At 39.6% G+C, this 14,029-nt stretch overlaps 2 protein-coding genes across 2 annotated transcripts in view; one reads left to right on the forward strand and one right to left on the reverse strand.

The window, feature by feature from the left end:
• Nucleotides 1-2,687: 2,687 nt before the first annotated feature.
• On the reverse strand, nucleotides 2,688-4,961 carry LOC141570011 (patched domain-containing protein 3). The gene is given in 10 exon segments (XM_074324843.2): nucleotides 2,688-2,725; nucleotides 2,728-2,874; nucleotides 2,877-3,226; nucleotides 3,228-3,370; nucleotides 3,373-3,451; nucleotides 3,453-3,514; nucleotides 3,516-3,580; nucleotides 3,583-3,693; nucleotides 3,696-3,796; nucleotides 4,912-4,961. Coding segments are annotated over 10 exon segments (1,146 nt in total).
• A 151-nt stretch (nucleotides 4,962-5,112) lies between these two features.
• Nucleotides 5,113-14,029, forward strand: part of LOC148759187 (uncharacterized) — a 38,347-nt gene continuing 29,430 nt past the window's right edge. Inside the window, exons 1-4 of the mRNA XM_088793235.1 lie at nucleotides 5,113-5,194; nucleotides 5,240-5,345; nucleotides 8,108-8,222; nucleotides 8,378-8,551. Of these exons, the coding sequence (XP_088649361.1) occupies nucleotides 5,113-5,194; nucleotides 5,240-5,345; nucleotides 8,108-8,222; nucleotides 8,378-8,551 (477 nt within the window). The remainder of the gene's footprint in view (nucleotides 5,195-5,239; nucleotides 5,346-8,107; nucleotides 8,223-8,377; nucleotides 8,552-14,029) is intronic.

Here is a 14,029-nt window from a genome sequence, read left to right on the forward strand (position 1 = left end):
TTTATTAAATTTATTGGGGTGACAATTGTTAGTAAAATTACATAGATTTCAGGTGTACAATTCTGTATTACAGTATCTATAAATCCCATTGTGTGTTCATCACCCAGAGTCAGTTCTCCTTCCATCACCATATATTCGATCCCCCTTACCCTCATCTCCCACCCCCCACCCCCCGCCCCCCTTACCCTCTGGCAACCACTAAACTATTGTCTGTGTCTATGAGTTTCTGTTTCTCATTTGTTTGTCTTGTTCTTTTGTTGTTTTTGGTTTATATACCACATATCAGTGAAATCACATGGTTCTCTGCTTTTTCTGTCTGACTTGTTTCGCTCAGCATTACTCTCTCAAGATCCATCCATGTTGTCACAAATGTTCATGGCTGTATATTTTTAATGAAAGTGAATATGGAATAAGAAGCCTTCCCAGAAAAACTTTATGTCCAGATGACTTCACTGGTGAACTCTCCCAAATATTTAAGGGGAAAATGAAGAAATTATATTAACCATACATCATATATTTCAGAAAACAGAAAAGAGGGATTATTTACCAGCTCATTTCTTGAAGGCAGCATAACCCTGATGGTAAAAACTGAGAAACGCATTATAAGACAAAGGAATTGCAGACTAATATCCCTCGTGATCACAGGAACAAATATCATTGACAAAATACTTACAAAACAATGCACAATATTTGAAGATAATAAGATGACGACCAAATGTGAGTCACCCTAGGAATGCAAAGTTAGTGTAATATTAAAAAAATCACTCAACATAAATTGCCACATTCACAGTAAGGCAGAAAAATGACACGATAATGTTAAAAGATGGACAAAAGTTACACAGTAAAATTTAATACCTAGTCATGACAAAACATCTCAGCTCACTAGAAGGAGGAGAAAGGAGCTTCCTCAGGCGGATACAAGTGGTGATTGTTCTGCTTGATGAGATAGTGAACATGTTTTCTGTAGAGTTGAGAACAAGGTCGTGATGCCTGCTCTTAGTATGTTTTCCCACATTTTTCTGGACGTTTTAAGCCAGTGCAATAAGACGAGTAAGAAATAAAGATTATATAGGAAGAAGTCAAGTGGCCTTTATGTGACCATACGTAATTGCATAGATAAAGAAACTATATTCATTAGTTCTGCAAGAACTAATAAATGAACCTAACGAGGTTATGCAGCATGAGGGACGTATACTAAAATCAATAGTTTTTGATTGTACTAGAAAAAAATGGAAACATAATTTAAAATTGATATTTCATTGCCAGTCACCCCAATAAATTTAATAATAATTAAAACAAAACAGTAGAAAAAATAAAATGTCATAAAATAAAATAATACCTAAAAGTAAATCAGCCAAAATCTATCAAAGATATTCTTGTGAGAAATTCAAAAAGACAAACAAATGGAGCGATAAAACATGTTCACAGATTGGAAGATTCCACATTGCTAAAATATGCATTTTACCCAAATTGATCTGTAGGTTCACCACACTTTAATAATGATCCCAAAGGCTTCTTTTGATCAATTGGTTCTTGGATTCTTAAATGAATTGGCAAGGGATTCTTAAATGAATATCTAATTGCAAAGAACCTAGAATAGCAAAAACCATTTGGAAAAGAAGAAAAATGTTGGACAACTTACACAACCTAATTTCAAAAATCCCTATACAGCTTCAGTAATCAAGGCGATGTGGCATTGGCTTTTACAGACAAGCAGATCAGCCATCAGAACTAAAGCCACAGGTAAATTTTCAACTGATTCTCAACAGAGGAGCCAAGTGACTCCTATCAATTAGTGAAAGGACTGTCTTTTCATGAATGATGTTGGGACAACTAGATAACTATTGTGGAAAGAAAATGAATCTCTACCCATACTTCCCAACAAACAGGTTTATGGATCATACATAAAGTTAAAACTGTTAGCTTTGAGAAGAATATGCAGATTAACTTTTTTGTAATCTAGGAATAGGCAAAATATTTTTAGGGCACAGAAAGTACTAACCTATAATAAAAAGATATTATAAAAAGTAAAAAAGAAGAAGAAGGAGGAGGAGAGAGAGAGGGAGAGGATGAGGGACATAAATTGCATTTCAAAACTTTAAAAACTTCAGTTCGTCAAAATACACCATTAAGAAAATGCATAGCAATACCCAAGAATGTGAGCAAAAGTAAGTTGAATTATTACATGATAATGCATGTGGGAGGTACAAAGAAAATAATATTCCATTTGAAGTAGATCATGTAAAATACTTGAATTCCAGACATAAACTTCTAATGAAGAAATAAAGGAACACATAACTGAAAAGTTATACTTAACCTTTGACTCTATAGACCGTAATACAGATGAAAACACTTCTTAATTTAGTATTTTAATGTAAAACTGATTAATTTTTGTTGGATATTTAAAGTAACATTTTAAAATGGTCTTTCCAAGCGAAGGTAACATGCCTTTGTTTTTAGTTTATTGACTATTCTTTGTTTGTTTTCTTAATTATTGATTCATTTTTGTCAGTTACAGTTGACATTCATTTTTCAGGTGTACAGCATACTGGTTAGACATTTACATAATTTCTGCAGTGATCCCCGATTAGTCTATTATTAATCGTGCATTTTTATCCTTTAAAATTGGGGCAATCAGAAATTCCATAATTGGTCTTTGATTTGCTATTGGATATTCAAACAAACCTTCAAGAAAAAGTTAAGAATACTGGGATAAAAATTATCTGTGAGCAGCTGCAAATATTATTACAAGGAACGTAATCTTAAAAAATGTCCTGCAGACCTATGCTGTAGCTGCAGATAAAACACACACCCCGATTACTGTTAAAGTTGCACTTTGTAGCAGTGGGTAGCCTAGCACACACAATATCTCAGTTCCTTTTGGTTTACTGAGGGCTTAGCACTGTAAACAGGTGCACAGGGAATGTGAGCAGAAAAATGGAAAGAAAACCTTGTACAAATGGCAAGATTAATCATGGATATAGAATCAAGATGGATGCTCCAGAATGCCATGAAACTGGTTACTCCCACAATCACAGAAGCGATGGCAAAAGTTACCCACAAGGAACACGGTGGATGAGGAATTAACACTAAGGAAACAAAGAACATAGCTGTTGATGCGACAAAGACATTTCGAACAGTGTTTTCTATTATTTCAGTATACTGCTCAAAATATATAAAGGCCAGTTTATACATTATTAAGGGAATTTCACATTTTTAGGCCAAGTCTCATAACTGCAAGTGTTATCTTCATATGGGTTGAGGGAAAAACACCCCTGGTCTGAACGAAGGCCAAGGAAGAAATGATTTTATGTGATGATGAAATATTAACATCATACACAAAAGGCAGAAAATCCATAAAAGTTGGAAATGCTGTTTACAAAACATATATTTGTCATGTACATCTTGTCTGTTATCCCCCGTATATTGCACATAGTCTCTTAACCAAAACTGTAAGAATTTTATCTACATAGTCATTGTTTTCCAAATCGGCCAGATGTTTGTCCACTCTTTGTCCTAGCATCTTTATGCCAGTAGTCAAGAATCTCTGTAACAATAACCATAACCCTGGGACCATAATTTCATCTAGAGTAAAATATTGTGTGACGTAGGAATCGTCACTTGTCAAATTTCGAAGGTCTAAAGCTTCCTCCACTTGGAAACAGCCATATATACTACCTGGCAGGTAAAAGTGTATAGAAGCACTACCCAAAACCTGGACTCAGTGCTTGTGAGCAAAGGGCCAAAATAGTCTCCTAGAGCCTCAGAAATAGTCTTGCTTTGCTGTAATCCATTTCTGAAAACTCAGAAAAACACAATAGCAAAAATTCGATTCTTTCCTTCTGAAATGACAGACTGGGAAGACAGTAGATACTTTTCTACTGGATGGCAAGCTTACATAGTTATTACGTTTACTAGTTCACTAGTTTACTAGTTCATAGCATTTTAGGTTCAAATGTATATGCAACTTAAAAGCAGAAAAACATCATATTAGTCTTACCGTGTTATAATGTAAGGGTTTCATCCCAAGAAAGTTGTCAAAAGTATTATTGAATTATCCTTGATTTTCAGCTATAATCTTCCATGATTTATTTCTAAGGTTTTATATATTTAATTTAATTATCTCACTTGATGTAAGTATTTTACTCAGAATGTCTAATGATATCTATGTTTAATATTGTATTGCTACATTTCCCCGAAAATAAGCCTGGGTCTTATATTAATTTTTGCTGCATTAAGGCTTATTTTCCGGGGATGTCTTATTTTTTCATGTACGACCATCTACATTTATTCAAATACAGTCATGTCATCTTCTTCTGGAACATTGTCATAAGATACTAAATGCGTCCGTCTGGCTGATGATCTTAACTGGGGCTTATTTTCGGGGTAGGTCTTATTTTGGGGGAAACACGGTATGTTTATATGATCTGTGCTTCTTGGTGTTGGTAAATTCATTTTTATATTTTCCACACAGTTTTATAAGGACAAAAATATGATTAAATACACAAGTATAGGCAAAGTCATTTGACAGACGAATGTTGTGACACTGCCAAAAACGAACTGTCAGTAGTAGTGTGGTTATTCATGACCTGCTTAACTTAATCCAGACACAGCTTTGGAAAAGCAACTGAAGGATTGAAGTGACAAATTTCAGGTGGTTTGCAGAGAAAGTGTATGAAAATCAAGGGTCAGCTGTAATACTGGTACAGTTGTCACAAATTGACAAGTGAATATACCAAGAAGTAAAAAGAATGGAAAGGAACATCTTTTGTGGCCATTCTAGATTGAATAAATGGGTGAAATCGCGAGGCAAAAGGAACCCAGTGCTTCCCTCAAGTGCCTCTGAGATGTGAGACGCCTGGGCCTTGCCCGTGAGCTCTGGGTGCCCTTGCACCTTAGGCTTCTGTGCACCTGCCAGTGACATCAGCTCTGACCCGGCCCGGTTGCTCGGTTACAGGCATTCTGGGCCGAGAGGTTCCAAACCGCCTCACTGTCCTGCTGGGATCTGGTGGGAGAGGCAGTTGACGGCTCCTGAGTCTACTGCTGTTTGGGCTCAGCGGACTGAAAAGCCTGGGTGGTGCTGAGGAGCTTGCGAAGCCCTTAGGCTCGGTTATGAAGAAGTTTCCTCTCTTTGGGTTTGAGACGCGCACAGCGTCCTGGGGCTCCTTAAGCAGCTCGCAGAGCCATGGTGCTGGCAAGGAGGTTGAGGCTGGGGAGCCCTACTACATTTGAGATAAAGATCTCAGGAAGATCCACAGAGCCGCCTGCAGCGGGGACGTCCCGGAAGTGCAGAGGCTTCTCTTGCTCCGTCCGGGACGCTTGAATGACAGAGACAGGCAGAAGCGGTGAGAGGGCTGCGAGGCCGGTGGCCACAGGCGGGCCCCGGGGGAGGCGGGGCCCTGGGGGAGGGGCTCACCTGCCGGGGCTCATCCAGGTGATGCCAGCCCTCCTGTCACCCAGGGCGCTGGGCTGTCTTCCCCGGGGTGGGGACCCTACCTGGGGTCCAGGGCCCAGGCGGACTCTGCGGGCAGCAGAAATAAACACTTGGGACCCACTCATCATTCCCCTTACAGAGCGCTCTACTGACACGTTCAAAGGCATTGAACTAAATATCTGTGATGGACATCAACTCAGTATTCACAGCATTTTATTTTTGATGTTCACAATTTCAGACATAATGTCATATCCTATAGAAAAGTGCGTAACGAGAAAGAAACTTCCCATCATAGGTCGACTTGTGGGCTAAACATTCTTCCCATACGACCCAGCATCCATTTTGCATCAGTGTACAGCTATGTGTGTGTACCTACAAGTGGCCAACGGACACTGGGGATATAGTTCGTGTTTATAGTGAGAAAAGGGATTTAAGGTAAAAGAGAAACAAAATTCCCATTTCCGTCCGACACAAAGCGTGTGAAGGAGAGGAGCCACGGCACTTACACTGCTGCTTCAAGTTTAACTTGCTTTTGGCTTTTCAAGTGGGCCACTTGGTGATCAGGACCACGTTTAAAAAATATAGTTGCCTTTACCCGTCAATTCCAAATACTCAAGTATCTTTACGAAATGATTAGGTAAGTTACATACAATTTATTTTTCTCAGCACTACTTAAAAACAGCAATGCATTATAAATTACTCATATAAGCAGTGCATGCATACCGTGAAATAATATACAACCATTGAAGGTGGTATAGATAATAGATGTATGTTGACATGCAAAGATATACTGGGATAGATCGGAAGCGAGAAAATAAATCGGTTTCATTACACACACACAAACACACACACACACAAACAGATTATTAGCTTATGGTAGCCAAAAATATGTGCAAATTGGGATAAAAGTGATAGCTGAGCATTTGTATTATAAGTGAAATTTTTGTTTCCTTTTAAAAAAATCTGATTTCTACAATGAACATATATAGAAATTCAAGAAAAAGCTTATTATTAGTGAAATAATCCAGGGGGACATTTCATTGATTTCAGGAATACGAATCTTGCGCAGATGAAAATAATTTTTCACTTTTCTATTTTATTTCGTTTTTTACATTTTTAAAGACTGGCATTTTCAGGCAACTTTTAGCCTCTTCAGGAGTAAAGGGAACCTTTTTCCTTGCCTTTCGAGTTCATGCATATATATTTTTATATACGCTTATGTTTTGTATTACATATAGTTTGATTGCCTATAATATGTGCATGATTTTTCATTACTCTTTTCAGCTGGGTCCTTATGAAAATCAGAAATCAAAAATAGCAAATAAAAGTGATTATTACTATTGCAGAAGTATTGCTTTACTGTGTAAATTTTTTCCTTAAAATTATTGAACTCTCCATTGGTAGTTATCCATTATTTTCACCCATTTGTTCATCAACTCTAACCTGAATGCCTAGTATGTACCAGATGTAGTCTACTCAGGCCCTTTTCAATCTGTCTCTCAGGCTCTTTTCACCCTTAAAATGTTTCTGTTGACCTGTATGAGCCAAATGAAAAATTTGACGTGGAAGCATTAGAAGCTAATCTCAATGGAACCTTTTGCTTCCTCCTTTCAAACAAAAGGATTTCTGCAGTTAGGACGTTGTAAAAGGTAACCAAACCGGCCACTTTGAAAGTGTACAAATACTAATAGTGATCAACGGAAACATCTGATTTTCATATAATCTATAAAACTAAATATTGAATAAAATGTGCCCTCCCTGTTCATTTGAATCCTGAGTTTCCTTTGGCTTCAAGTTGCTTGAAAATCAAAATAAGAATTACTTTTAAAAACTTGTCTTCTTTTGTTTTGTTATTTGAGTCCTCTTTCCCCACAGTGGTTTTAAGAACCAGCATTTATTTCAATGGGAAGTGCAGGACTAGAACACAATAGGTCTTTTGTATGTACAATTATTTCCCTCCATTTAAGGTGCCATGGACGGCAGGGTGTCCACTCTTGTGTGTACCAATAAGAAAGGTTTTAAGTGGCTGCCAATCGTAGTTACAAGACATTCTGAATTATAAACTGTCTTCCAAAGTCAGAGGTGTTAAAATTGAGAAACTAGTATCTTAGAATCACTGCCATACAGTGTCCTTTCTAATCCTTAAAACATATTTGCAAGGTATTTAGAGTGATGTCATTTTGCTTAATCGACAGGTTGTCTTTGCGAAGTAGTAGTAATAGTAACCACTATAATCATATTATCTAACAATTATTCAGCTGCGTTTTGTGGTAGGAAGTGTGTAGCCAACTCTTTGCATAGATGTCAGTTGAGCATAGATGCACAGCAAAGTCCTGTGTCCTGTGAGGTGACTACTGTTTTTATGCCCATTTTGTTGCTGAGGAAATCGAGGCCCACAAGGGCGAAGGGATAGCTAACAAGTGACAGAGTTGAAGTGGGATCAAACCCATGTTGAGCTGAATCCCTGGGTCATGTCCTCTCTTACTCACATAGGCTGCTCTTTCATTCAGGTGGTGAGTGACAAGAGCCAGTAAATATTGTCCTTGTGCAGAAGCAAACTCCACATTGGTTTAGAAGGCCTCGGAGTAGCATCTCACGTTCACAGTTATGTGAGGAATTGCATGTTTGAGACAGTGCCCTGTAATGTCCTTAAAAGCCTTGTCACCCTCATAGGACCGCTCTGCATCTGGCCTGTGACTGTGGTCGCCTGGGAGTGGTGACTCTGTTAATAGAGAGGAAATGCAATTTGAATCTCCAAGACAACAAGAAGCTGACAGCTCTGATGAAGGTACGTGGTAGCCAGCTATGTCCACACCAGACGGACTGAATGATTTAGAATGAAAATGAACTTGTCCTGATTATTTAGAACTAATTGGGGAAAGTTGTGGAATATCTACTTTGAATTCCCAGAATTGACCGTCTATTTCTGGGTATAATCCACAGGCCGTACAGGCCCAGGAAGAGGAGTGTGCGAGTTTCCTGCTGGAAAACGGAGCTGATCCCAATATAAAGGACGAGTGTGGCTGCACCGCTTTGCACTACGCGGTCCTGCTTGGGAACATAGCCATTGCCGCAAAGCTGCTGCAACACCGGGCAGATATAGAAGCAACTGACAAGGTATCGATCAACAGGCGTATTTACCCAATATTTGCAGTACACGTCTCTTTAGCCCCAAGCATTGTATTTCTAGTAGGTATGTATTGCATACTGTACATCAGGCCCTGTCACCACGGAAACAACTCCAAAGCCAAGTCAGGGAGGCTGGGAAATGGGGTGTCTAAGGAAAGGGCCCAGCTCTGCCTCCCAGTTCCCATTCCACCCCAGAAGGAAGCACTTGCTGTTCTGCGTGGAAGTGGGTGCCAGGCTCAGAGCCCACCAAGCACTGAAGTTCTGGGGGGAGGGAAGTGATGAGGGGGTGGCTTCTGTGCAGGCAGGGCCTTAGGACATGGGCGCTGCTGGGGATGGGTGGGAGGAGGAATGGAGACCTGGTACCTGGCAGGGGGAGCTGGCGGTGTGCATGTGGGGGAGGGGAAGCAGCAGGCCACAGGCCCCTGGCACCCCAGGACCCCAGGTTTCTGAAGACTGCGCAGGAGGGTCAGTCACGTCTGGGCATCCAGCAAAGACAGCTGCCTGTGCTCAGAACCCCTCTGCCAGCCACGGCCCCTCTCAGGGTCTCCACCTCGGAGTGGGGCTCCTGCTCAGCCTCATGCAGGTCCTGGGCGGGTTGCAGGTGTACAGAGGGAGGAGGTGATGGGGATGCGTTCACGCGCTTTTGCTCCTGGACTTACATCACCTCTCGCCACTGTGACCCCGGCAGGAATGCTCTAGGTTGACACCGGTAGGGTCAATTTCACTTGTTTGCAAGTCAGGCAGTTTCCTGAATGAAAACATTTTGAACTTAGTTGCCGAAGATTGCACTTTACATGCTGATACTTCTAAAGAAGTCGTAGAAGGCACACCTCACCTGTCTTTTATGTGCTTATGGCAAATATTTGTAAAAACACAGTTTGTCACAGGGAAAACTGTCTTTTTCCAATATATTTTTTTTCTGTCTGAGTTTTTGACCAACTAATGGAAAACAATGCAGGAAAGCAAAATTCGCCTTGGCAATAGGCTTTCTCTTAAAACTAAAACTAACAGAAAAATTTCACAATTTCACGGAAATCTTCATGCTCTTCACATGTTCCTATGTTATAAAAAGGTGATTTATATGAAGGTGATTTAGCTCTCATGGGCCAAAGCTTAAGAGGGAAAAGGAGAGAGCACTCAGAGGAACGGTGCAGACCGACTTGGAAATTTGGCCAGGGAGGGGAAATACCAGAGAGGTTCTTAGTTATTTTTCCCATTAATTTCTATGTTTAGGCAAGGGGCTGTCCAGTTTTCGGGGATAGTAATCCTTAGTTGAGGAGAGAGAGTTAGTGAGAGGTAAGCTTGCCTGGAGATAGATTCTAGGAGGACACTGAGGCCACAAGATTTCAGTGAATGGTGGCGAGTAAGTGGCAAACAGGAGGAAGGGACAGATAATTAACTGACATACAATCTTATTTTGGCGGAAAGAGCCACCTAGATTAAGACTCTAAACTCTGCGGTGCAGTCTAGATGTCTTGATGGAGAATTATCAATAATGAAATCCAGTTGCATTTTGAGTGGATTAGTCTTTTTTCCACTCCAACCCAGGAAATGATGTGCAGTTTGGATAATTGACATGTCTCTTACACTTTTCTGTTATTTGTCCGAATCCTCAAATGACCGAGGGAATTGGCCACGTAGGCGAAAGAACAGACTGAAGTGATCGGTACTGCAGTAGATCTCAGCTAGAATTGTTCTGGCGAATCACAGTCACTTGAGGAACTGTGCAAACATTTACAGGCCTGGGCTCTTCCCTGAAAGTTTTGACTGAGTAAATCTAATAAGTCCTGGATCTAATAAATTCAGACACAACTCTTGGTTCAAAACCACTAAATGGATAAGTGTAATGTATCACTTCACAGATTTCAAAAACGTAAGAACTCTCTAGAAGAGGTTCAGTTTGGGATGGACACTTCCTTCAGCTCTCTTCTTTCCAACACTCTTGGCCTGACTTTGAACTGTCTTTACCTGTGGGCTCAAGCAGTGAAAGGGAGTATCACTGGCGATATCTGCTGGCTTAAAGAAGTTCACCTGTTTCCTTTCAGTCATTACTCATTCACTGGCGCTCAGAGAATCTTTAGAAATTTGCTGATGGGTAGTCTACTAACAAGTAGCATATGACCCTTTAAGAATTTAGCATCTTAGTGCATGCACAAATCGTTTGCTCAATAAATGTTTATTACCAGCAGGGTTTTCCTGCAATAGTAGGAAATCGTGAACTTTCCTTTTAGTTGAGGCTGTGCGATAGACTGTCTCAGTATGTCTGTTAAGTTCCTAGAGCCCTGGCATAATCAGGATGGCAGGTTTAAACATCAAAACATCAAGAGCCTGAAGTTCGTACCAATATAGATGGGAACCATTTCAAAACTTTAGTTTCAGTGGTTCTATGAGTAATTTTCCATTGGATTAACAATCTGTGAAAAATAAGTACAAATAGACTGTGGTTTGAATAAGTATTGGGAAAATTATTCAAGTGGGTAAAATGAGTCTAAATGACAGTTTTTGTTGCATGTCGGTGCCCAAGTTTTTGATAAAGCACACGAGGATTATACCAAAGAAAGGAACTCTTTTACATACAAATATGCACTTTATACACAACCATTTGGAAAGAGCAAATATAAAATCCCATGTCAGCTATAGACAAAATGTGTCCTCTGGGTATGTTTAGTTTCCTCCATATGTTGAGTCAATATTGACAATTTTGGAAACTCACACAGCAATCTGAATGTCAAGAATCTCTTACAGAATCAAACCTAGTCCCCCTTGAGCCTTGACTATGCTGCACCTCTTACGTGAGACATGTGTTCTCTCGTTCGCTACTGGCCTCCCCTGCGTTCTTCTCTTACTTGAGTCAACTACTTTGCCTCCGTTAGCACTGGAGGTTATGATTCCTGTCTTATAGTACACGAGGTCTGACAATTAAGTTCGCAAAATCATTCTAGAAAAAGTACTACATACCTCATTGCTGAATGTCACTATGGTTACACTCGAAGTACTATCCCTGGGAAGCTATGAAGCGACGCCAGCACCTAGTCAACCCTTCAAAGCAATTTGGAACGTTTTGTCTGGATTGGCTATCAGAACTGTCATCGTATTATCCTTGATAAACTGAGTGTCATCAAAATGTCTTCCTTTCACTATTTTCTTTCACTTCGGGTAAAGAGAGAAGGCATTGGGAGCCACATCAGGTGAGTAGGGTGGGTTTCTGATACAGTTATTTGTTTACCAGCTAAAAACATTCTCACAGAAAATGCCCTGTGAGCTGGTGCATTGTCGTGATGGAAGAGCCATGAATTGTTGTCGATAAGTTCAGGTCGTTTTTGTTTAACTTTATCACGCAGCCTTTCAACAGTTCCAAATCAAGAACTTGGTTAACTGTTTATCCAGTTGGTACAAATTCATAATGAATCATCCCTCTGATATCGAAAAAGGTTAGCGACATTGTTTTGACTCTAGGTTTGGACTGATGGAACTGTTTTGATTGTGGAGAATTTGCTGACTTCCGTTGTGCACTTTGACGCTCTGTTTCAGGGTCTTATTGGTACACTCATGTTTGTTTCCTCACTAGTGATAACACGGCCCAAAACATCATCTTGACTCTCAAAAATGTCTTGGCAAATTTGACTCTCCTTTGCTTTTGTTCATCAGTGAGCTCCTTCGGGACCATTTTTGCACCCACCTTTCCTATGCGAAGATTTTCAGTTCAGATTGTCCTAACTGTTTCTCTATTGATGGTTTCTTGCTCTGCTCTGCTTCTCACAGTCAGCGATCAATTTTGGTGCACAATTCGATGAATTTTTGCAGTGTTTTCCTCAGTTCTGCTCGTTACTGGCGACGCTGATCTCTCTTTATCGGTGGTGCGTTTTCTCCCCTCAGAAAAACATTTAACCCATTTGTACACTGCCGTTTTCTTCATGGCATTATTCCCATAAACTTGGACTACAATGTCCCTGATTTCACTTCCACTCTTGCCAAGTTTAACAAGAAGTTTAATGTTTATGAGTTGCTCTAATGTGTGTAGCTCAGACATTCTCACGACAGCACACAAAAACACGCAACCACAATGATGAGCACCACTCAGCAAGACACCGCCACAGGTCGACACAAGCACATCTCTGAGACATCGGCATACCAAGGTTATGAAACCTTAGTGAACTGTTTGTACAGTGCTGCCAATGTAAATGCACGGTGGCAAATTCTCAAACTTAATTGTCAGAACTCTTATTTTGATAAACATTTCAAGATTGTCAAGACAGTCTATCTTGACTTATTATGTCTATTTATGTTAGTCTCTTTAGAACGTTTGGATTTTTCAAGTTAGAGTTCCTAAGTTTTTTTCAAACCCTTTCTCTTTATATGTCCCATATATAATAACAGTCCCTTTACAATGCCTATATGTTTTATTAGTTTAATCATAGTTATAGTTGGAGAGTTTATGCATATTGCAGATAGTTTTATATCTTTCTCCTTAAATTGTTCCTTAAAAATGCAAGTGATTTAGTCACTTTCATTATGCTAAAAATAATCTATATGAATCAGTACTAAAACGTTGATTGATAAGGTATGATAGTTTCATTTCTGATTTATATTTTTCCTAAAATATGAAATAATTTTAAGTAGCAATTGAAATGGAACAGGAGGTAAAAAGCATATTTTTTTTCAAAAAGTAGGTATCCGTTAGCATCCCACTATTATCATTATAACGGAGACGAAAATTCATATTGAGCTTTCCGACAGCTAAGTTAAAAATCTATCATCTTCCTATCGCAGAGAAGTCCTGGGCCATTTAGTCATAAGCAATCAAAGTTCATTTGGAGCCTAAGTCTTTTTAACTTAAAGTCCATTCCCTTAGTGATCCTTTTGGAGCAAGAGAGCCTGAACGTGACATCTGGGTCCTGAGAGCATTGATTCAAGAGAAGCAAGCGCGTCTCTATAAGCTGGAGAAAACTTCACCTCTGTTGGAAAGCTCTCAAAACTGTGTCCCTGAAATTCTATCTTTTCTCAAACGTTTCTGTTTGCCACAGAAAAATATTGTCAAATCAGAATTAAGCAAAAGTGAAATATTTCTTTAGTAATAGGCATATAAATCACAGTTTTGTAATATTTCTCATACAGAGATAATCTTCCTGGAATCTTCCTACTGGGGCTCAGTACTTAACTTCTGGTAAAGTACATATTCTTTGGAATATAATTTAAGAAACACTACTCCAGAGATAATCATTTAAGTTATCGATTCAATAAAAATACTGAACACACTTACTACTGTGTTTTAGAGTTGGGAGTTACAGAGATGAAATATAGCCCCTGCCCTCAAAGGCTCTCGGTTCAGACGGGGAAGAATAAAATAACTGCAGTTATACTACGATAGAGGCTTTGATAGGAGCAAAGATTCTTGGAACGTTGGGCCTGTCAGTGTTTGAAGGGAGTTCTGGGGAATGAGCTTGCAGTTCATCTGCTGGGGACGTA

Source organism: Rhinolophus sinicus, chromosome 1 (assembly GCF_057876585.1).
Source record: "Rhinolophus sinicus isolate RSI-liver-muscle chromosome 1, RSI-T2T, whole genome shotgun sequence".
Taxonomy (NCBI): domain Eukaryota; kingdom Metazoa; phylum Chordata; class Mammalia; order Chiroptera; family Rhinolophidae; genus Rhinolophus; species Rhinolophus sinicus.